The sequence below is a fragment of the Tachysurus fulvidraco genome, chromosome 18, assembly GCF_022655615.1.
Source record: "Tachysurus fulvidraco isolate hzauxx_2018 chromosome 18, HZAU_PFXX_2.0, whole genome shotgun sequence".
Classification (NCBI taxonomy): Eukaryota; Metazoa; Chordata; class Actinopteri; order Siluriformes; family Bagridae; genus Tachysurus; species Tachysurus fulvidraco.
The window spans coordinates 12,014,682-12,040,052 of NC_062535.1; the positions used below are offsets into that span (position 1 = coordinate 12,014,682).

Below are 25,371 nucleotides of genomic sequence, written 5' to 3' on the forward strand. Positions count from 1 at the left end.
TGTGCGTGTCACTGAGTCGGAGACAGACGCATCGTCCTGCGTGAATGTGTGTCCTGGATGGCCAATCAGTGAGAGTGCATGAGAGCGTGTGCACCAGATTGATCTACGGCAGAAACGATGATGTCATCGCTTTTCCCACTCTTCGTCAATCATTTCCTTCCTTCCTCCGTCCTGCTCTCTCTCTCCATCTCCCTCCCTCCCGAGAGAAATGACAAATCCATCTTTTTATATTGCACTCATTCTTCATTTTTTAATGTAGCAATGTATTTTCTTTTCTGACATTTTAACAAATGTAAACAAAATGAGTCCAAACAGGAGACTCAGGCCATGTTAGTTCAATGTGGCTGCAGGTCGTCTCCATGGAAACCGGTCTCTCGTTGAATAAAGAGTCCATTAACAGCGTTACTGACCGTTCTTCATGCAGCCAGTTTGTTTTACATGTAAACTTAAAAATGTAGTTGGGCAGAAAAACTTTTTTTGGCTATTTTCCACTCACCCTTAATAGAGTCACTGATCTGCGACTGACTCTGTTGCTTCAAAATGACTTTTATACAGGAACTACAAGACTAATATAGTTAACAAATAATCAGTCCACCTTACTCATAAACCTTTCTGTAAATTCAAGCACACATCTATGTATTCTCCTGTAAAGGCTGTATGAGCCAGCATAGTGTTAGAGTACAACTGTATTATCATTGAAATAGACCTTCTGTACCCGTTAGCTACATTAATCTTGTAGTGCAAAGAAAACTGGATATAAAACACACGTTTAGGATTAAAGAAAAATTGGACCTCTTTTTGCCCACAATATTTCATTTAGGTGTGTGTGCGTGTGTGTGTGTATATATATATATATTTTACCTAGTGATGTCTCATAGCAGACAACTTTGACCTTGTGAATGTTTTTAGTGTGTGTTACATATTATCACTGCATTGCATTGTTGGAGCTTGTGCTTGAAAAAACACCACTTTGTGTGGCCATGTATTAACATCAGCCCTAATGAGCCTCTTGTTTAAAAAAGACAAAGAAAAAACACTTCACTCTGAACTTGACCTTTAGCGCTGTTGTAACACCGGAACAGACCGCATCACAAGGCCTTGAAGGTGTACTAGACACCTCCTAAAATATTTAAACAAACCTTTCTGTTTTACTCTCAAAAATGTATTACTTTCATGAATGCTAAAGTGTACCAGAAGGACCTTGAGCACATTTGCTAGCAAACGTCTCTTTCCTCTGGATCCAACTCTCACTCTTCCCTTCGCAAGCTGTCGTATATCTCCAGGTTGTCTTCACTCACAGTCTCAGACGGTGGTGACTCTCATGACCAGCTCACGGTTGTCATTTCTGGGCTGCGTCATGGCATTTCTGGGCTCCTGGTTTCGGAGGTTGAGGCTGAGGAGCTGCAGCAGGCTGTATGCACAGTGACGCTCCGCCTCAGAGGAGTCCTCTGGAGCATCGGTGACCGCTGGCACGGTCGTGCCGGGGGTGATGGTGACCGTGGCAGCTGAAGTGAGGGCAGAGCTAGAGGGAGAAGGCGAAGTGGGTGGGGCCACCCCTCCCCGAATACTCAGGGGCAGTGTGAGGGAGCGGAGGGTGCTGCTGCCCTTCTGAGGGTCCTCTGAGTCCTTCACCTTGTCGTAATTGAGCACCTTCCATTGCTGATTCACAGCCTGCCAGCGGTGGAAGATGCGAAACACAGACGGTCCCTCGTGCACGATCAGAGCTGAAAGACAGTGTTAGTCAGTACTTTCTGTCACCTGTACAGAGATTCAGCAGCAATAATACTTTTTAAACATTGCTTAAATGTACTGGAACGGATAATAAACATAACTGTCGGCAGTTTCTAAACATAGAAATTAGTTCCTGTAGCACATCACCTGTTGCTTCTTACCCAGCGACACACGTTTATGTAATTTCCTGAAGGTAGCTCATTGGTCCAGAGTCAAGCTTCAAGACCAGAGACATTCAGTTAGAAAGGGGAGAGTTTTCACATAGTCAAAGATTTTTCATTATATTTGCCCTTTCTGGAGAATCAAACCAGCAACACGAATTGCTCAATAACGGTTGACAGAAACAAAGCGTTTCGATTGTAACAGAGAAGGTACAGCTTTATTCTCCCCAGGTCAAACTCAAATTCAGTACAGATGCCTTTCAGAGTCTGTGGTGCTAAGCAAAAGTGGTAACAAGAAGCGCCTCTACAAATCAAAATAGTGTCGTATTTATAAAGGTCTAATCATTAATCTGTAATCATAGTCAACAGAAACTAATAATATATCCAGGAGCTGTGTATAATTTGCTACCGTTTTTGATCGTAAGACAACGCTGGACTGGAGGCCACACCCACATATGACATCACTAGCCCTGTCCACACACCCACAAGAGACGAATGCAGATCAAATGCAGCTACTCAGCAATAGCGTGAAGCGAAAGTCAGTGTTGAAAACTTTGTTTTGCAATAAATTAGAAAGCAGTCGGTACACACAGGCCTCACCAGATTATTCTTATGAGAAAATGACAAAGTGATATATAAAGTAGCAGAGAGAGAGGGGGAGAGCGAGAGGAACGCTAGCATGCACTGCACACACATCACACACAGCCTGACTGATCCAGGTCAGCAAAATCACACACAAACACCACAAAGCTTTCGTTTGGACTTCATTTCGTTAGAACAATGTTCATCTTTCAAAACAGTACATTAGGTAGTTGGGAAGTTAAAGAAAGGGCATTAAAAGTAAATTAAAATATAAAATTTGTAACACACATTTGTGAAAGCTGCCACTGCTTTTTCCCCGCAGTTCTAATAAGATCCTGTAAACTGGAGAAACTGATAGCTTGTGGTCCATTATACAGTTTATACACAACACAATTTGTTTAAAATGTATTTAAGTCTGATTTACATGTTAGGTGCTAAGGTTTATGCTAGTTTACTGACAGATTAGCAAAGCAAACTAACTGCACTAGCTAATGTAAACTCCACAGAAGCACCACATCCTTCTCAGCTCTAGTTCTGTATAGATGTAGTGAAAGGTTTATTGGCAGGATATGATGAAATCCTGAATAGAACATGTCTATACAGTAAGTATCCGTGTTCATGTTATTCTATATATATAACCAGGTGTTTTCAAACTATTTTAGCTAGTGGCCCTTTAGCTGTAATAATTCCTCAGTATTTTAATGTATTAGCTTACTAATAAATTTGTACAACAATATTCTGGCTATTTATTTATTTATTTGTTTGTTTATTTATTTATTTATTTATTTATTTTTAATTCACACTTCAAGCCAGGTATTAGTCACTGTCTAGCCATTACTTGTTTCTCTGCATTTATTTAGTCGGAAGCATAAATTGTCTAAAAATATTGAAAAGAAAAATCAACCTAGACTTTATTACTCCTACTTATATAAGATATAAATTAATTTTGTCTTGGAAAAATAGAACCACAAATTTCTATCATTAAAAAAATTGTGTCCAAAATATGCTTGTTACGCTTTGTACTGAAGCTAAGAAGCTAATGATGCTAACACGCAGCGAACAAGATTTTAGCTTCCAGTTAAATATAGGACAGACTTTACAATGAACTCATCACACACTCGCCTCACTTTGTTAATATGGTTTCTGACATTTAGGAAATTGAACACAGGGATGACACAGAGCCAAAAACAGTAGCGACTGGGAATCTTGCAGCCTCAAACACTTCCTATTTCAGCTCATAGCTTGGTATGAAAGCAAACAACAGACATCATAGATGAATATGGAATTGGACGAATATAAAGTTTTTTTATGAAACTTTTCAGGTGCAAATGTTTATAGACATTTTATAGTTTATATACTAATAGTTTATATACATCATTTCAACGTGTGATGATTTATGCTAAACCAATGATGAGACGCTTCTTAGCATCATTAGCCTTGTATCTCCAGTACAATAAAAGACTAATAAAATATCATTTTTTTGTTCTTTTAATTCTTTCAAACTGGGTCAGAAATCAAAGCTATCAGGAAACATCTAAATCATCAGTTATCTATCAGTTAATCTCCTTCTCTCTCTATCACACTCCATCCTTCTAAATAAACAGCACAGAAAGAACTTCCTATCTATCAGGTAATCTCACTCTCTCTCTCTCTCTCTCTCTCTCTCTCTCTCTCTCTCTCTCTCTCTCTCTCTCTCTCTCTCTCTCTCTCTCTCTTTTCTTCTCTCTGCACACTGGACTGTAGTCTTTCTCATTACCGGTGGAGAATTTGAGCTGTGTATTGATTTAACAAACACACTTTGTCCACTAGAGCTGGGAAAATGGAAAATGAAGCCGACTGAAGGAAGCTCTGGAGGCGATGCTTGAATTTTGATTAGCGAGTCATTTCCAGAGTCTGGCAGCTTCACGACTTTCTTTTCTGTCTATCACTTGCTTCTCTCCCCCCTATGATAACCATAAATTATTTCTCGCTTGTGGTGAACCAAATTAAAATGATATGCCTGGGGTACAATCAGGTTGATAATATTAAATGGGATCCATATTTAGAGGTGTGCTGTCTCAGCAGGTCCTGTTATACAGAGCGCCATGCTTTCTTTACCTTTCCAAATAAAGAGCCGGTTCTCCTGAGAACCTTCATTATGGCTTCCACGGTTATTATCGTATAGCTTTTTTAACTCTTTGACAGAGTGATATTGGATTAAACAGCATTTCACACAAGCGGGTGTTGGTATTTTCTCTACTCTAACAGCTCAACCCCAATCGTCTGTCATTTTTTGGCACCGCAGGCAATGTGGCTGAGATTCAGGGAATCATCCCACGCTTCCTACCCATGCCTTTGAAATCCCACACCTTTATTTTATTTCTACTGTCTCGTCTCGTTTGATCTCATGTAAATGTAAATGCTAGCTGACGTACAGTACCTGAGCCACTAAATAATACAGCATAGTTGTGCTTTTCCCTCTTTTTTTATAATCATGACTCATCACTTTTAACACTCCCTTGATGTCTTTGCATTGGGGTTTCCTGGGAGTGGATTCCAATGTCAATTTCCATCTTGAGGTCTGTTCTAATGCTATTCAATAATTGTCACTTTGGCCTAGTTTGGGTTTCTGTGGATCTGGAGTTTATCCAGAGAACGCTGGATGTGAGCCAGGAATATACCCAAAATGGGATGCCAGTCTTGTGCAGCGTATCATGCACACACATTCACATTCACGTCTATGGGAAATTTAGCGTAAACAATCCACCGACTGGCATGTTTATGGAAACCAGAGAACCCAACATGATAACACACTGAGAATCTCAGTACAGTGAGGATCTTGGAGCTACAGTACCTGCTCCAACACAATACCTCCCTGAAAGCTCACATAAACACTAAATGTAAATGCTAGGCAGTGTATTATTTTGTAATATAGCAAATTGTGCTTCCCCACTTGTCTCTTTTTTGTAGAGTGCAATACTGATTCACCAGGATGTCAATCATCTGCCAATAAGATGACTCAGGAGGTATTCCAGTGCAGTTTGTACAGGGTCGCCACAGAGGCTCATCCGAGACGCTTTTTTTGATTTAACGTGAGGTTCCTAACACAACTGTCCCATTTTCTCTTGGCTTGGGAGCGGCACTGAGGATGAACCCCTCAGTGGCTGGGTCGGTTCCCTGCCAGGGATCCAGCTGCTGGACCAGTGCATACAAAAGATGCTAATTTATATAAACTATTTGGAGATAATAGAAAATAGACGTCTTGTGGTTCAGTGCAATTTCGAACAAATAATTTTGACACACATTTATGCAGCCGTTCTCATGCCCTCTTTATGTAGGAATAATGTACTAGTTTACTCACAACACAATCCGACTGCAGACAGTTCAGTACTGCTGTAAAATACAGCCTTTGTTAATCTCATTTCTCCTCTCTCTCTGTTATGAATTGTCCCAGAAAAGACCCCTAAAGCACCAGGACATCAATCTCCCGTCTCACATACATGTCCACACAGATCATTCACAGAAGCGATCCAGACAGTGCCCTGTTTGGCGTCTCACTGCCTGTCTCCCATCAGCAGTAATAAAAAAATATTATTCTCTTTAATCTGCCAAAAGAGTGTGTAACAGCTTCCACTCTCAACCCAAAAGCTTTGCCTGCTCTATTCGGGTGTGTCTGTCATCATAATAGAGGGAGACTCTTTCCCCTCCATCAAAGCCTGGGTATTATTGCCTCGGCCTCTCAAGCCCTCGCCGTATTTCTCATCTGTTTTTATGGACCATCTGTGACACGACGTTACAGAACAGTGAGTCTGTCAAAGTCTCGTATTTCACACTGCTGTCAGACAAGAGCATGGTGCTGGGGAAGCCATCAAACGCGTGCCAGTTTCTTTATAGTGGCCCAAGAATTATGGGGCGGCCTTTTATTGTAGCGATTATGTTCGAGGAAATCTTCTCCATGCTCCGGTTGAGCTGTTTGTCACTCTTTCTTAAGTCTATCAAGTGTTTTCCTCTGGCTTATCCTCGCTTCCTGTTTATCTCTCGCTCTATAAGTGTGCGAGTCGAGCTTTTCTCACGGATCTCACATCGAAGCAGATTCACAATTATCATCTGACACTTCGTTAATAAACATTCTATCCTTTTAATTAGGAGTGAAGAGTCTCGGAGAAGCGGAGAATAGCAAGACTTTGCTCTCATTTACACCCAGGTTGTGTCTGCTTAACGTTATCACGGCCAAATTCTGAGGTGGTTTTAGAGCAAATTTTTTTTTTTTTTTTTTACAGTTATATAAATATTCTTTAGCGGTGTCAATTATTTTTGAGAGAAATATTTTTTTCCTTAGAACAAATAGTTTATCCTTTTGTTCGAGTCAAAAATGTGTTATTTGTTATCAGTTTGTTTATTCTGTACAATTTCTGCTATTTTTTTTCTTTTTCTTTTCATGGAAAGTGACATACTGCTGGACGTCTTCTCTGCCGCTCTGAGAGAAGTCAGAGATCAATTAGCTTTAGTGTTCCTTTAAACTTTAATGTGCAGACAGAGAAGATCTGACCAAGCAGTGGAAAATTCAAGCTCTGCACAGTCTAGACGAGTCTGTCTGCACATTTAAATACTGAGATGAGAGAATCTGGCAGCTTTTATGTATAAATATCTCAATTATCCATAGCCAAGAATGAGACTGCTCAATAACGCCCACGGCCTTGTCGTCTTCTCTTGCTTTTTTTCCCCCAGTTGTATCATAAATGAGCTTTGAGTATATAAGTGGTGTTGCCATCCCTGTGCTTCTCCAGGGGACAGTTGGACCAACGCGTCTTAATTAAGGTGGTTTTAACTGAGAAACAGCTGAGACGAGACTTTATACTAACACTGTGTTTGGGGTAAATATTACAGAATGTTACCACCAATTTGCAGTTTGGTCCTACATCCTGCTCAGGATGATTTTATTTCTGAAAGAAAGTCATAAGCTCCTGGAAGATGCAATCAAGTTTAAGGGGAAAAATATATATTGGGCAAAAAATGCAATTTGCTCCTGTTTTGTTGTTTCCATGTTCAGTATTGAATGTCTTTGTCATGTCCTACTCCACAGTGGTGCTTAATATAAAGCTCACAGGAAAGTAAACACTCACGGCTTTAAGAATTTGTAGTCTTTCATAAGTATTTAAGTTCCAAAAAATACAAAACTGGTAAGTTTTTTTTCTTCACACAAATGTTCAAATCTTCTCTACAGTAAACAGTGATATCAAACCCGTTCAAAAGCCCATATCAATCCTCTCTGAAGTGCTTGTATCTAAAATTTGAAGTTGTTGATCTTCAACCACTAAATTCTTTAAGGTTATCCAACAGAGGGTAAAACACACGTCTCACACTGAAAGCCAACAGAGTTCTGCTTCCTGAGTCCTTAGGTTCGGAGACTTTTCCTTGTATGCATTTTTTTGTATGCAAAATAAAAAATACCAAGAAATGAAGAGACGGTGAAGTACCTCAGCTTTCTAGACACTAGACTCTTCTTTCTGTTGCATTCAGAAAAGCTTCTGCTACCTGAAGTCTAACTGGGAGAGAATGAGGAAGAAGTTCTTCTCACTGGCTCTCAATCAGGGACCAATTTCTGGACTCCATATACTTTTCTAACTGTATTGTTAATTCCACTTTTATTGAATTGTATTATACGTATTTATTTTATTCTTATTGATTCATCAATAAGAATCAATAAGAATAAAATAAATACGTAATAGCCAGTAAGACTGTAATGTCAGCTGACAGTTGAGTTATGAGGCTTAACTTGTGCGAATCTAGTCTAAAACTGCTGTCTCATCCCTAAGCTATTTCCAGGGAAATACTTCAATTCAGTTCAATTCAGCTTTATTTGTATAGTGCTTTTTAACGATGGACAGTGTCACAAAGCAGCTTTTATGGTGGTGCGGAAAAACGTTTGCGTTTCATTCTAGATATAACATGAAGTCTGTTCACTTAGTTTCCCCGTGGTGAAGGAAAACAGGTGTGAGTCCTGGACTTACCGATGCACACCAGGTCCATGAAGCCATACATGGCGTAGCAGATCTGGAAGAGCAGGTCCTGGCGCTGCCACTTAGCCGAGGGACTGAGTGAAGACCACACGAGCCACGAGATGCTGGCGATGAGGAAGAGCGAACCGAGCACCGCCGCTGCAATCTGCACCTTCTCGATAACTGTCAGAGAGATCGCCTGCCACTGCACGCATGGAAAAACAAACACATGCAGAGGTTATAAATAACAACCCGAGCAGACTTTTACAAACAGCTACTAAAAGACGGCGAGGTAAGTGTGTGTCTGCAGATATATCAATGAATGATAGCGTACTTTTAACAAGCTCGTCTCATCTCAGCTTGTCTTTAGTTATATTTTATTTAAAGAGGTTGATACGCAATCATGTCTGTTGCTTAATCTCTTTAAATGGTGTCAAATAATTTTGAATTCTGAATATAGTCAATCAGTTGTTCACAATTTGTGCTTTCTTCTTCCTCTGTGTGCACACACACACACACACACACACACACACACACACACACACACACACACACACACACACACACATAGCCTACAGCTCTGCCTCAAACCTCTAATTACTGTATCACAAACACTATGTCTGTACAAAGAGTTTGATTCTTCTTTGGCTAGGAGCTGGATATGAACTGTGATATGATCTAGATATGAACTGGTTATGAACTGGATATGAACTGAATATGAACTGGATATGATCTACATATGAACTGGATATGATCTGGATATTAACTGGATATGATCTAGATATGAACTGGATATGATCTGGATATGAACTGGTTATGATCTGGATATGAGCTAGATATGAACTGGATATGATCTGGATATGAACTGGTTATAAACTGGATATGAACTCGATATGAGCTGGTGATGAGCTGGCTATAAACTGGATATGAGCTGGATATGAACTGGTTATTAGCTAGTTATGAACTCGATATGAGCTGGTGATGAGCTGGCTATAAACTGGATACGAGCTGGTTATAAACTGGATATGAGCTGGATATGAGCTGAATATAAAAATAAAATGAGCTGTCTCTGGTGTGTAGCATATCACCTGTAGCGGGTTCTTGGTGCTGATGGCGATGACTTGGTACTTGTAGTAGCACAGCTCACAGCTCCACGAGCCTCTCTCGCTGATCCACTTTATCAGGCACGGCTCATGTGTGCAGCGCACCGAGCCACTACAGCGACACGGACTCAACAGCTCACCCTGCAGGACCCAACACACACATACACAGAACACACTCATCAGCACTCCTCTATGGTTATGTAGTATTTTAATTCAATTTTATTTGTGTAGCACTTTTAACAATGGACATTGTTGCAAAGCAGCTTTACAGAAATATAGAAATTCAAGACACAACTTGTACATTTTGAACTTAAATTCTTCCATAATAAGCAACACTGGATTGTGGATTAAAACACTGATTGTTTTAATTTTAAATCTTTGTTTTAATCGTACTTTATTACATGTTTAAATGCTAATTTGTCATCTTTAACCCTTTACACTGCAGTTGCTCCCATTTAAAATAGTTCGGCTCAAGCCCAGGCATTTTTAGGGTCATGATTGAGGACAATGTCCCATCCAGAGACAAGCTGTTTTGTGTTGAGGTTTTGTTCAAACCGACCATAGAAAATACTCTCTCTAATGAATGTTTTTTTTTTCCATTGGTTGTAATCTTACCCAGATACAATAGTGCTATTTTCTGATTGGCTATTGTGTAGCCTCTTTTTTTGATTGGCTGATAAGTGTCAGGCTCGACTAAGATGTGAGTCACGCTTTGATTCCTGCCCGGTTCCATAGAGACAGCGGTGCGGACTGTTACATTTTGGGTGCTGCGTCTTATTAAATATATGATAAATAGTCAAAAAGTTTTTCTGCGTGAGAAATATAATGTGTGGCGGGAGAACGTGATAAAAGACCCAAATGCGTGACTGTCACTCTCAATGTGTGACACATGACCGCCCTGTTTAAATATTCATGTAGTATCAGGATAAATACTCAACAGAACCTAACTTACCTGGTATCAGGACTCAGGACATGAAATCTCATCACTCATGGCTTGAAAATATGTTTTAGGGAGGTGAGAGGAAAGTCAGGGACCCTGCTGCTGTGAGGGGGAAGTTTTGCAGCATTTTATACTGCATACAGTTTCTCATAAAGCCTATTTTTAACCTCATTAACAGCCAGTTTTGTATCACTGTCATGTACGATTGTATTCAGACCATCCTCTTTCGCTAAGAGGTTAATAGTCTGCGTTAAATCAGAGTTCTGCTACTGATGTGGTTACGGCGAGTGTGGCTACACTGACAGTTTCCTGAAAAGCTCCATCCGTGCAATGCAAAGCAGTTCAGAAACACACGCGATCTCCGTTATTCAGCAGCTGTATTCAGAGGAGCCGCGGGACTGCACTGCACAGCTTGAAAGTGCCTTTAGTAAACTGTGTGTGGGTGGCAGACACAAAAACACTCATGAGAAAGGATGCCGTGTTTTCATGAAGCTCTTTTAGCCAATTTGCTGAATGACTGTACATCCTTCTGTCACTGCCATTATTATGAGAACACAAATGGTCCTTCTGGAGAAACTTTGTCTCCGCACACATTGCTTATTGTGAGCAGTAACCAGAGACAATGATTGTGCTGAAATCCTTTTGTCTAATATCTTCATTGTTCACAGACTTTGATGTAATATATGAAGTCACTCTCACTCACTCATTCATTCATTCATTTTCTACCGCTTATCCGAACTTTTCGGGTCACGGGGAGCCTGTGCGTCATTGGGCATCGAGGCAGGATACACCCTGGACGGAGTGTCAACCCATCACAGGGCACACACACACACTCATTCACTCACACACTATGGACAATTTTCCAGAGATGCCAATCAACCTACCATGCATGTCTTTGGACCGGGGAGGAAACCGGAGTACCCGGAGGAAACCCCCGAGGCACGGGGAGAACATGCAAACTCCACACACACAAGGCGGAGGCAGGAATCGAATAAATCCATGGTGTATAAAATAAATCCATGGTGGTTTAGCTGAAGAACTCAATATAGCCAGTTAGTGACTAACAAGAGCTACTACATGAATATGCTACACTACTTTACTTTACTGATACATCGACGTCACACCCAAATACGGCTCTTCACTGTTCCATAAAGTTTTAAAGCACACAATTGCATACGATGTATGATACGACTTTGTATGTTGTAGTGTGAATTTTCTATTCACTGAGACTAACAGGCCCAAACCTGTTCCAGCATGACAATGCACCTGAGCTCTGTGAAGACGTGGCTTGAGAAGGTTGGTGTGTACTGTACAGAGCCCTGAATGACTGCACCCCAGATCTCATCACCCAACATCAGCTCTCGTAGCTGAATGATCACAAATCCACACAGGCACGCTAGAATGGAGCTTATTATAACAGCAAAGCAGGACAAACTACATATTTATGTCCATTGTTCTGGAATTGGAGGTCCAGCAAGCACATATCAGTATGATGGTCAACCATCCATGTACTTTTGGCTATATAGTTCAGCTAGAGATAGCAGGCTAGTAGCTAGTAGCATTTGTAATCCTTTGAGATTTGTAGAGCCTTGTAGAAATTTCTTACATTCAAGTTTTTCTTTTCAATCAGAGCTTACATTTTACCTAGCAAACAGTAGCCATATAGTAGGAATATGATATACATTCATTACTATTTATTCATACTACTTAATCATGTGGTTTGGGACAGAAAATTGAATTCTAGCCAAATGTGTATGGATACTTGTAAGTTTAAGTCCCAATGATGCCACAGCCATCTGTACCTGGGAGTCCAGGACATACAGTATGTCTGTGAGCTTGTGTATGTGCAAGATGGTGAATATCTGCTTTCCTCTTATACCTGTAGCTGCTGTATAATGAAGGAGACTTGGCTGCAAAGAAAGAAAGAAAGAAAGAAAGAAAGAAAGAAAGAAAGAAAGAAAGAAAGAAAGAAAGAAAGAACAAAAGGAAGGATGGATAAGAAGAAAGAAAGAAAGAAAGAAAGGATGACTAATCACTAATGATTCACCAACAAGTCCTGCACATGACAACTACAGGTAAAAAGGAGGTTTTAATACCAGTTCCAGCTGAATTTGAGAGTGAAAGTGACGTGACATACGGCTAAGTACAGTGACCCATACTCAGAATTCGTTCTCTGCATTTTGACCCATCCAAAGTGCACACACACAGCAGTGAACACACACACACCGTGAACACACACAGCGTGAACACACACCCGGAGCAGTGGGCAGTCATTTATGCTGCGGCGCCCGGGGAGCAGTTGGGGGATTCGGTGCCTTGCTCAAGGGCACCTCAGTCGTGGCTGGCCCGAGAACCCACAACCTTCAGATTACGAGTCAGACTCTCTAACCATTAGGCCACTACTTGCCCCAATTTAATCACAAATGTACATCTTACATGACCAATGACCATCCTACATGTTTTGTTTTGTTATTATTTATTGTTTTGTACGTTTCTTCATCATTGTGCGACTTGTTTTGAGACTTGTTTGCATACGGTGTGTATCTTACAATCTCATGGGTAACCAGACGATTCTACATGGGGTCATTACCTGCTGGGGTCATTTCACAAGCCCTGATTTCACACTATGTCAAACTATTACTTTTCCTTGACTGTTAAGCACTAGCATTGCTGTCTGGGCCTTTTGTGCCTTCAACTTGATAACAGCTTGGTTATCATTAAGTATTAACAAAGGAGACCAAATGCTACTGCATTCTTTTCACCGCAGATGTACACTACACTAAAGTCTAGACTGTCCAGACTGTTCAAGGCTACTTTGCTCAGAGCAGTTTGTCTCTTACTTTCTGTTGGATCAGTAGAAAAACTAACTTCTTTTAAGTCATGAGATGAGTATAAAACATTAATGCTGACTGGGTCTCACCTAAAGCAACTGAAGTTTGGGGCTTTTGGACACTATTGGTCTTTTGGAGGTTATTAAAAATCTCAGAGTGGTAACATTTCTGCCTTGGGGAAGCCCTGTACTGCAGATTCGGATTCGTTTCTCTGATCTAAGATGCCTGGCTCACTCATCAATACCCGATGAGCAGCTCAACCATACATAACTTATACATACAGACTTGTATGGCTAGTATGCCTATGGTATTTGTCGTCTATGTTTATTGATTTGCGAGGGCATTAGGCTTCCCACATTGGGATATGAGCAATTGGGAGATTGGGATCTGGAAAACTGACATACAAACAAGCACAGGAAAAGATTTCATCATATTTAAGAAGCGCTCATTTAAATGGGTTTCCACCACTTATCCATGTTACCGCTGTCAATGCTGACGGCTTTTTGAGGCTGCATGCGATAGCTTCAGAACTTCTGCAGTTGGATGACTTGGAGCTGATTGGTGTCTGAATGCTGAGCACCCAAGAGCTGATGAGCATATTTTGTCCTTTTTCAGATGTTTGAGAGAAGAAGGATTTGGAGATTATGGCATATGACAGACTTTAAAAGCAACTCTCTGCTGTCTAACATCACGCTATGAACCACAGTTAAAGCTGGCTTACACTGTATGATTTCATGACAAGTGACATTCCTGAATTTAACAAGTTTGCAAACTAGTTTATGACTGAGAGAAGAAAATGATCCGACCGCACAGTTCTAGGGTTCCATGTTCCATCCTGGTTTTATCAGCTCTGGTGGTTTCCTCTGAATCCACTGTTTTTCTTCCATCTTCAAAAATATGCTGCTAGCTCCCCTAGCTATGTTTCTTGCGCCTAGGTATGAATGAATGCGTATTCTCACGTCGCGCTATAATGGACTGGAATATCAGCCACGGTGGATTCCTTCTTCCTGCCATCTGTTATGTCATCCACTGCATCCGTGACCAGGATAAATCGTTTCCTGAAGATGAATGAAACACTTAATGGAAGCAGCACTAATTGACCGGTAATATTGTTCTCTGGATCCATATTATTTGATGACTCCTTTTATTTCTGAAGCTGATGAGTTTTGTGCCATCAGATGCCAGAGGACAAGATTTCACAGTGTAACTGTGTAAACCTGCTGAATCTGAACCATTATCCATTCAAAACCTCTGTATGTATAAATATACTACAGTTCCCCAAAGATCTCTGAGCGGTTACTAGGTCTAGCTTCTGAAAGGCGATGGAACTTTTTTGAAAGTTTTTAGATCCTACATAAACTTTTAAAGGTTTCCCAAAAAGAGATAGTGTAAGAATGACCCTGTATTTATTTACTTTTTATAAACAAAGTGAAGATAGAAATTTAGAAGTGAAGAAAGGAAGGAAGGATAATAAAACACTTGCAGGGGCATGTTTTGCAAATCTGCCCTTGTTACCTAGTCCATGTGGTGACATCGATGGTTAAATAATTATTCTAATCATTACAGATTCATTACAATATAGACTCTTTGTTTATACTTCAGGTCTTTCTTCGTGCCTCAAGCAGACTATGAGTCATATTAAATGATGGTCATGAGGTTGCTCATTATCGATCCCTGCTTTTGTATTTTAAAAGTGCAGGAAAATTCCAGGACCTTTTAGAAGCTAATGTTCATATGTTCTGTTAATGTTTGTGATTGTGGCATTGAGCGATGCAGCGAATACGTCATTAAATTTCAATTTAATTCTATTTATTTGGATAGCCCTTTTTTTTTTAGTGGACATTGTCTCAAAACAGCTTTAGAGAAGTATAGAAACAGAATTTGTGTCTAACATTTATCCTTAATGAGCAAGCCTGGCAAAGAAAAAAACACAATGAGAAGATACTAGGAGGAAACTTTGAGAGGAACCATCCTCATTTGGGTGACACTGGAGAGTAAATAATGTAATAGTATATTTACAGTCGAGTGGAATTGTGTAACTAAGAGCTTCTGAGGAACCAATAGGTCAGCATCATTTCTGAGTTCATTATAGACTTAGCACTAATTCCATCCTACTGAAGTCTTCAAATGCTCACGGATGAAGACGCTGAGAACCAGCTGACAGCAGTTCAAAGACGAAGTCATAGTCTCCGAGTGGTTCTAAATGATGAACGGCTCGGGTAAGGTTTGCTTGCGTTGTTTTGGTGCGTTAACTCTAAGCACAAAGACGTTTATAACGCACAGGGAAAGCAAGTTGAAGAGTGTTAGAATACCTCCTGTTCAGCTCTCTTCTGAGAGGATTAGAGATTTCAGTAGGCTCTTTAATTTCACAGGCTGGCAGTGCATATAGAGAATACTAAGGATGCATTTGTATGTGTGAAGGACAACATTTCTTACAGGAACATGCTTCACTTAAGAGGATTATGGTATAAGGGTCTTAAACTGAGAACTGGTCCCCTGCGCTGTACAGATTACATCTGATTTGAGGAAATCTCACTTTTCTATTCAGCGCTGCTTTATATACTGTACCTGCCTCATCTGATTATCTGCTCTCAAAAATCCTCAAACCTGAAATATCACTATACGGCCAAAGGTTTGTGGACTCGTGCGCAGAACACAAATATGTGATGATCATGTGTCAACAAACCTTTGGTCACAGAGTCTATAGTTATTGAAAATTAGATGGTAGGTACTTTGTGAGTCTGGCATCTGTTTGTTAGCCAGTGCTGTAACCTTCTTATTCCCATGACAAGGTGGTGGTGGTGTGGCATTCTGATGTATTATTAGATTAAGTTATTATTGCTAGCATTAATCATACAAACAATGGCCTAGTGGTTAGCACGATAGCCTCAGCATGTACCATGTTCTGTGCCACAAGGGGCCTGTGATAGACTCCAGGTTCCCTGTGACCAGTAGGATGAGTGGTGAAAAGAATGGATGGATGGATGGATGGATAATAATAATACACTGACGTTTAATAGTAAAACCTCAGAGAAGTATGGTGGCCAAGAAGTGCAAAACACATTAACAGATCATAAAACACATGAACAAATCCGGATTTTTAAAGTGTTTTCATATTTGTTAATTTGTTTTCGGATTCGTTGATGTGTTTTTGCACTTCACGGCCACCGTAGATAAGTCTAATTTTGTTGTTTGCTCCTAAAAACAAAACAGCATCTTTTATCACTCATAATTCTGACATTCAGACATCGGGGACATTGGTGCAAAAGAACTCAGTTTCTGAAAGCAATGCAATTATATTATGATTTTAAGAAAGAGACTTTACTTAGCTGGTTAGTGATATATGAGATGAGCATGATGACGGTTTTAGCACGAAAGTTCAATCTTTGGAACCTGATCTGTTTGAACGAGTGATGAGAGAGCTGGAAAATCTAAAGTGCCAGTGCATCACTCTCTTTAAGTAAAGATGCAGCGAGAGCTAAATTGCACTGGTCCCAGTATTAACAGGTAGTTGAACAGCATTGTGGGTAATGCAGGAAAATGTTACTTTAAACCAAAAAAAAGGAATTATTACAGAATACACCTAAACATGCTATCATGCTAACATGCTATTATACTGTGTTACTGTCGAATAATATAGGTATATTATCAGGATTATCTGTAAAGCTTTATATCTGATCCACTTGACAATAATTATTCATTTGATTTTGCTTTTAACATTAACAGTAAGTGTTGTTTCGTGGTGTGTGTAGGACCTGTTTGATGGAACACTTGATGCAGCATATTGGAGCAGGAAATGAGGCCAATTTATCTAATTGAGTCAAGAGAGACAATCGGTCAATCTGTTGGACTCACCTACAGGCTGTTTTCCGCACTCTAACCTGATGATTATATTCCTCTAGATTTACATCCTACAGCTAAGTCCTGTTTCATTTATATGTGTGTGTGAGTGAGAGTGTGTGGAAAGGCTGCCTGCAGTGTGTATACAAACGTCAGCTACTGCGACAGGGGCACAGAGTGAAGGCTGTCAGAAACAGCACATGAACATGCTTATTAGTCTTTATGTATCAGTCAGATGAGGACTGACAACTGAAGACTTCGGAAATGTCAAAATGTGAGAATCGTCCTAAAACTTACAAGAGGCAATGAAAAGTGACATCTGATCAAACCACCAAGGATTTAAAGCATTATGCTAATCCAGTTTTCTTGTTCAAATTTGTTATTGTTTCAGCATTTGCTTCAAATAGATGTATTAGCTCTAAATTTAGCAATCGTGAAAAATAAAATTCTAGTACACATGATGTTTTTGAGTCTGCACAACAAAAGAACGGTTTAAATGATAAACAGTCATCTGATTAACACAGCCGAAATAAAATAGCTCCGTTTTTGCGAAATGTGTGTCGTGTTGGCGCTCGGCGTAATCTTCTTTGCAGGGCTCCCTATAGTGTTTAGATTGCTTCTGTGGCAATTATTAACTTGCTACACTACACATTAATAAACTTGAAATTATGATATTATGACAATCACATTTATCTCTTCTCTTTATGAACCTATTCGTCTCCGAACAGCGACACAAAGCCGATGTCAGTTAGAATTAATAAAGCAACATGAAGCGATAAGAAGAACTGTCTGCTTCAGTCCTAGAAGGCCCTTCGGCAACACATCACAAAGCTTAATAACTGTGTTGCTGCACGAAGCTGAATCTTACATAAGAAGTTCACCGAGGGCAGGAGTGTGTGTGTCGGAGAACATTAATGTCTCTTTCTGTCTCTTCAATACCTTTTTTTTCCTGGCCTTAGTTTCTGTGTCCCACACAAGTAGACTGAGCATGAATGAAGCTGACTGGAGAACAGTGGGTGGAGTGTGTGTGTGCGTGTGTGTGCGTGCATGTGTGTGTGTGTGTGTGTGTGTGTGTGTGTACGTGTGCGTGTGTATTGTCCTGAAATGTTAACCAATGCCGCGAGTACAGTAGGAATCCGTACACGTAGAGAGAAGGGTGTGATGAGATGGAGGCCTTTCATGCACCATTGAGATTGTCTAAAACAAAGTGAGCCCTGAGAGTAAAGAAAGAGATATTTAGTTTGATATATTCTACAGTACCTGACAAAACGTATTCCCCTGATCCTAACAGCAAAGCATGATAGTGGTACTGTAGCATCATGGCTGTGTGGATGCTTTTTATCAACAGCGACTGGGAAACCGGTATGGTTTTAAGGGCAAGATGGATGGAGTTAGATGAATGCTGCTAATGCCTCAAAACCAGCCATGTGTTCGAATCTGTGGCACAAAAAATACAGTTCGCTGATGAGCTCCCTGCGATCTGACTTGGCCGAGAGGAACGAGCGAGAATATCAGGATCCAAACCTTCAAACATGACGGAGACACCGTGAGACATATCCAAGAAGACTCGCAGCTTCGATGGAAGCCAAATCAACAGCATCGCTGACGTTCATTAAAGCCAGTCAGATCTGATCTTTTCTCTGCATGCACAATGTAAAAAAACACAGATGACCTCTGGCTATCCACTAGACCAGAAAAGATGATCGTGAATGGGCTCAACACTGTTGCTCAGTGAACCAGCTTGGTGAAGGAGGAAGTGGAGGATTAGTGAAACAAACAAACAAACAAACAAACAAACAAACAAACATTCTCAATATATTTCTACTTCATTCTTGCATGCACGGTGATGTTACAACCTTATTTTAATATTAAGCAACTTGTAGACTTTCAGACTACACGACAACAACCTTTTTTGGAAGTTGATCTAAAGAGACAGTTGAGTTATGAGTACATAATTTAACACGGACTGCGTTTTCTTACCTCCGATACTAATAGCACAAAAGATGTCACCATGCCAGTGATAAGCGTTTCTGCTGTGAAAGATAAGAGTACCTTATTCCTGACAGCGTCCTACAGACTTCAACCCTAACCCAAGGTGTTTTTATGGCACAGTAGGTGTTCAATAGCAGTCACCTCGTGAGGTAAATAAACACCAACCACATCATGAAGAACCCCACAGTCTGAGACAAAAGCTGCTTATTGTTAACCAGGTTTAAACATTGATAAAAATGACTTCATTGTTAATAAAAATAACTCCGCTCAATAAAGGATGCAGTACTAAACTGCAGCAAATCTAATGAGACAAAAACTAAACGAGGCTATAGACCTGTTGATTTAGAGGCAATACATCGACGAGGTCAAATAAAAAAGCCTGGTCCTCTAATGCAATCTCTACAACAAAGCAATGTTTATATTGATTTTTCCCCCAAAGCAAACATAAGTCATAGTTGCATTTAAAAAATTTCTGAGAGACTTATAGCATGGAAAATATCATGCTTCACCTCAAACACAAGCAAGAAGACATCATCCAGCCCGGACCATGCTAACTGGATTCCTAACGACCTTTCATTCACAAGCAGTTTGGCATTGAAGTATTTCTTAATCCCCAGGTTCTGAGCTGCTTTTTCCGAACTCCCATGCAGTCAGGACTTGGTGGTTAATTTGTGCCGGACATGTCCTGCTGGTCTCTGCACATCATGTCTAACGACAAGGCTAATTAATCAACACAGCGTGACTCGAATTGTGCAGAGGTGATGGTCTTCCAGTGAGACTGCTCTGTGGATTTCCACTTATTCTTTATTAAAGAACTCAATCGTCTCTCTCTCTCTCTCTATATCTTCTCTATATATATATCCTCTCTTCTCTGATTGTCTCTTCCTCTCTTCTAGTGTCTCTCTCTCTCTATGTCTCTCCTGTCTCTTCTCTCTGTCTCTCTCTCTCTCTCTCTCTCCTCTCTGTCTCTCTCTGTCTCGCTCTGTCTCTATCTCTCTATTATTCTTTTTTATCTGTATATATATATCTATTCTCTATGTTTATCTATTATTTTTATATTTATATGTTGTATATATATATCTGTACTCTCTCTGTTTTCTATATTATCTGTCAATATCTATGTTTCTATATATTCTATCTCTATTTATATCTGAGATTATTAACTCTATATTTTATATCTCTAGTGATTATCTCGATCTATTATATTGAGATCTCTCACTCTCTCTCTCTTTCTCTGTTTCTCTCTCTTTTTCTCTCTCTGTCTCTCTCTATCTCTCTCTCTGTCTCTCTCTGTTTCTCTCTCTTTCTCTCTCTCTTTCTTTGTCTGTCTCTCTCTCTCTGTCACTCTCTCTCTGTCACTCTCTGTTTCTCTCTCTCTCTCTCTCTCTCTCTCTCTCTCTCTCTCTCGTGCTCTCTCTCTCGTGTGCTCTCTCTCTCTCTTTCTATCTTGCGCTCTCTCTCTCTCTTTCTCTCTCTCTCGTGCTCTCTCTCTCTATCTTGTGCTCTCCCACTCTCTCTCTCTCTCTCTCTCTCTTTCTCTCTCTCTCTCTTTCTTTCTTGCGCTCTCTCACTCTCTCTTTCTCTCACCCTCCCCTTCTCTCTTGTTTTTCTGTCACTTATTAAAATCATGACTGGAGTGAGCCCAAGGTGGAATTCTCGTCATGATGAGCAGAAGGAAGGAGAGAAAAAGGAAAGCTTTATTCTTTTTCTGTAGCATGTAACTGGTCCCGGGTGTGTCACGCAGACAGCAGAGGACCTTTCTGTATATTCCTGCCCCTGTTTGGGTTTGGGTGGTGGACCATTTATAAAGAGCTCGTCCTTGTTTGAACTGTGGCCGCTCAAGGAGAGATAGAGAAAGAAAGATAGAGATATAGGAAATGGAGTGACTCAAGGTCTAACAAATGCACACACACACGTACAGACACACACACACACCTCTGTTAGTCAGAGAGCGTCTTCTCACAGACCCATCTGCTTCCTGCACTGCTCTCATTATAGACAAAGAACCATCCATCAGCCGCCAGCCAGACCTCCATAACACACTTCACACACTGATGGATACCAGAGTGAAATATCCTGCCGGTGCAAGGAGTGGGATATCATATGGCCATATAATATTAATATCGCAATGAACTGTCACGATACACTTTTCTGTGAGTACCACAGGTAGGGGATAAGCTTCATGGCATGATACGTTATCATTATACGTTATCATTATAAATGTCATTATAACGTTTAAATGACAGATACTTCCCCTTTTTTTAGTTCAGATGACAATTCATAGAAGCCAAAATATAAATCAGTAGCTACTTATAACATTTATGCAACATTCCATAAAAAAGAATGTAGCTATACTCAGCGTTTGGCTTCGTGTCAACACCCAAAATCACAGCCGTTCTTATATTCAGTTAAACAGCACAATTACATGAAAAAACTGTGACATTTCAGACACGTTTTGACAGTTTATGATGAAATGTAGTGTTTGTTTGTTTATTTATTTGTTTGTTTGTTTGTTTATTTCATAACTATCCTTATTTAAAATGTATTGTCTGGCATTTCCGCTAATGATGTCACTAACACTATCATAGTAACCGTTCTGAACTAGGAAGTGAATTTTTTGTGGTGAACACAGACGAGTGAAGTGATAGACACAAAGTACCGTCCCGGCGAGGTTAAAGGAAATATAAGCACTCTTACAATGCTACGCCACTCGATCAATCAAATTACAACAAAATTAACTGTTGGAATTAATCAGTGTGGAAACTGGTTGTTTGGTGTACATGCTACATGCCTATGCTTCGTATGAGCTTCCTTGACAGATTAGCAAAGCAAGCTAACTTCTCCAGATACATAAACTCACCAGAAGCACCAAGAATCTCTGGTACTTCCTTACAAGCTTTCTATAAATGTTTAATAAAAGGTTGTAGCTATGACGGTATAAGATAAAATCATAGTCGAGCAGATAGTGGAATGTAACTTCAGCAAAGCTGTGAGAGGGTAACTAATAAAGTGTCGCACCACACGTTATAGGAGTTCTGGGTGGTAGTTGGATATGTGTCTTGCTGCTCTGTGGCTTTGACGTTAAGCTTCTGGGTGTCTGTTGTTTTGTTATTTGAAGGAATGTCTCAACGGTGATGGCACATGATCAGTGTGTTATTTTAATGTGCACTAATATAAAACATTATAAGCATCCATACTTAATTACCAATGCAGTGTGCTAGACAAAGTGTGTTTATCATCTGACACATATGCTACAGAATCCAGTGAGCTAACCATTACATAATGACATACATATTCAGCGTCTCCCCGGCACGTGGCAGAGGTTAAGGACAAATATCAGTTGCATAAAACAGTTTGTTGTGGAATTTTACAGCAAGAGGACATCAGATAGAGAGAAGATCTCATTATTGTGCTTGTGTAATAGCACAGATACCCCACTGTTCATTACTTCAGTGTAGGATGGTGCTTGAAAGGTTCTATAGTTTGTTTCCCTGCCACTCTTTATGGTCAGGTCCTCCTCTTTACTTCAAATTAGAAACAGCATTAGCGGCCGATATCGACACTGTTTCTCATTAAACTCAGTAGGACACTAAAGGATTAGAGTGAAAACCTGCAGATGTCTTTGGAAATCATCTAAATCTTTTGTTCTCTACTTGCCTCCTAATCCTATTTCCAGCACAACCAAAATATCAGATCAGATAATTTTGGAGCTCTTTTTTGGTTTGGCTTTACCTTCAGAACTGTACAAAGCTATGTCTATGTTGCTTTCTGTGTAGACTTATATATACATGTTCTGTGTGAGTTTCCTCAGGGTTGTCTGGTTTCCTCCTGTCTCCCAAAAACATGACAAGCCACACTAAATTGCCCCTGTGAGTGAGTGAGTGAGTGAGTGAGTGAGTGAGTGAGAAACCGCCATCCCTTTCAGAGGGTTTTCCCACCCCATGATCCCGGTGTTCCCAGGTTAGGCTCCAGATCCACCATGTCACTAACCACAATGAGGTGCACACTGTAGACCGCAATGTGTGTGTTTGTTTAAGGCCCTCTTACCTGATCTGCGCCCTGAAAACAGATCCGGCACAGCGGCGTCCGCGCTCCGCTCTCCGTGCAGCTCTCCAGACTTGCTCTCTCGTCGAACTTCTCTTTGGTGCAGTCCTCGCTCGAGCTGCCGGCGTCCGGACTCTCTGTGCCACTCCGCTGCGCTTCTCCAGCCCACTCGGCTGCGGTGGCGGCGTCATGGGAATCCTCGTCCCGCGTCCGCTCCGTCGGAGAAGCACCGTGAGCGTTTGGCGCTCCGTTCATGGCCGACGGTGCCGGTGGCGGTGGTGGCCTGAGCAACAAAGCCTTCAGGTCACTGAACAAGACGCGACAGCGGCGGCCTCTCTGCTTTCCCTCGCGCCGCAGCATCGGTAAACGGCTCAGCGAACTCCGGCACCATCCAACACCGACACCGACAGCGCACCACATGTGCCCGTTTTTTCTCACTTAACGATGTACGAGGTGCAGAGGGAAAACACCTTACCGCTTAGCGTAGCAAACTATCTCTTCTAGTCAAATTATTAGCCGCAAATCGGTTAACCACAATCACTGTTCGCACCCCGACGGCTAAAGCTAACAAATATATAAAGGTTTGTCATGAGAATGTTTCTGCTCAAACCGCGCTACACAATCTACAGACATAACGGTCCACTGTCGTGTCGCCTAGTCCTGGGATATTCGATTCCGGGCATTTTAGAGTCGACTCTAATTCTCAGCCTAGGGTTTTGGTAATCAATGGAGTCGATTCCAGGTATTGATTCCTCACAATACAGCAATGTTGCTCAATTTTCTAATCTAAAACATGGGACATGAGAACATGTCTGTTTAAAATGCACTATTAATTAATAATGCTTATTTTAAAAAACATTTGAACTACAAGATTTCTTGAAATTTACTGACTTTACTGCCCTCATTTGAACAGTCATGATGAGTAAACGACACTTTGATTCGGAACCTAATTTACAGCCCTTAGCTCATTCGAGTGGATTGTTTTTAAATTGCTATCCCATTGTTCCTTTCGAACCGTATGAAATCTACTCCAAAGAATGCACTCGGAGAATCGACTCTTTGTGATTCGACTCCCTACCCAGCTAATTATACACTGACACAGGATGCGAGCTCTCATAAAGACTCCTGTGTGGCACGTTGACATTTGTAACTTTAATAAAAACCTACAATATGGGTTGGCTGTATTCCAGCGAGCTGTTGTGCTCTTCCGTATAGTGTCCTTCAGAAAAAACCCAGCAAAATTCTAATTAGCCACACAAAAAGAGATCAGATTCTTGGTCAGGCTTAAAGTGCACGAGCTGACCCAGGCAACGGTCCAGTTCGGTGCCACGCAGGTAACAGAATAGGAATCCCAGGCTGGTGATCTGATCCTCCACACCCATTGTACAATTGTTTGCCTCTGTCGTGCCATGATAAGCGTAGGTCCTGATATCCGTAAAGGTCTTCCCTCAAACGCTTGTCCGTTCGTGCAGGGACTCGCGAGCGCTGGAGAGAGCAGGCTCGCGCAGTCCAAAGCATATCAGATATCAATCAGTCAAGACCAGCGCTCTAGCGCGTGAGGTATCTACCATCTTCAAAGTAAGATGGAGGATTTTTGTTGTGGGGGGTGGGGGTTTGGTGGAGGGGAAAACCACCGTTACCTTCCGTTCCTCCCTGTCGTCGTCGTGTATCTGTAGATGCGTCCAGAAATGTGTGCGTTGTGGTCAGCGCCTTCCCCCTTACTTCGCCCTGGAACCGGTGATACACACAATTCACCGGACGGATTTATGTAGATCGTTTAACACGCGCGGTGTTTAGGTCGGTGCAGGTTTCAGCACCATGTTTTCCTGGAACAGCTCCCAGCTCCAGGCGCGAGCCCGTTCTCAGCTTCTCAGCTTCTCTGTGCGAGACGGGAGCGCGCTGAGAAACCAACGTTTTTGTGTGTTGAGATCGAGGCATCATAAATAAATAAATAAATAAATAAATAGATAGATAGATAAATAAATAAATAAATAATATTTGTCACTTTTTTTTGTAGTCGTGCTCTAATCCTTTGCTCCTTTAATATGCATCCCTTCCATCTGGAAATGTCGATTTAGTGTACCTTTAAATAAAGATTTAAGGTATATTTGAAGCCTAATTTACTTTTAAAGCGTTATAGGTAAATATACATACTACATTTACCTTTAT

General features: G+C 40.8%; 1 protein-coding gene across 1 annotated transcript; it reads right to left on the bottom strand.

The window, feature by feature from the left end:
- Positions 1-3: 3 nt before the first annotated feature.
- On the bottom strand, positions 4-25,081 carry marchf4l (membrane-associated ring finger (C3HC4) 4, like). The gene is made up of 4 exons (XM_027179302.2): positions 23,206-25,081; positions 9,541-9,696; positions 8,465-8,657; positions 4-1,724 (listed from the first exon to the last, which is right to left on the bottom strand). Exons 1-4 carry the CDS (start codon positions 23,620-23,622, stop codon positions 1,303-1,305), a joined length of 1,188 nt encoding a protein of 395 aa, XP_027035103.2. The 5' UTR covers positions 23,623-25,081; the 3' UTR covers positions 4-1,302.
- Positions 25,082-25,371: the final 290 nt, after the last annotated feature.

Excerpts from the sequence above, each read along its gene's own strand:
- marchf4l (XM_027179302.2), bottom strand. The coding sequence starts at position 23,622 with ATGTGGTGCGCTGTCGGTGTCGGTGTTGGATGGTGCCGGAGTTCGCTG. Across the intron at positions 9,697-23,205 it reads GTTTTCAGGGCGCAGATCAG|GGTGAGCTGTTGAGTCCGTG; the intron begins GTAAGAGGGCCT and ends TGGGTCCTGCAG. Across the intron at positions 8,658-9,540 it reads GCACCAAGAACCCGCTACAG|TGGCAGGCGATCTCTCTGAC; the intron begins GTGATATGCTAC and ends CCATGCGTGCAG.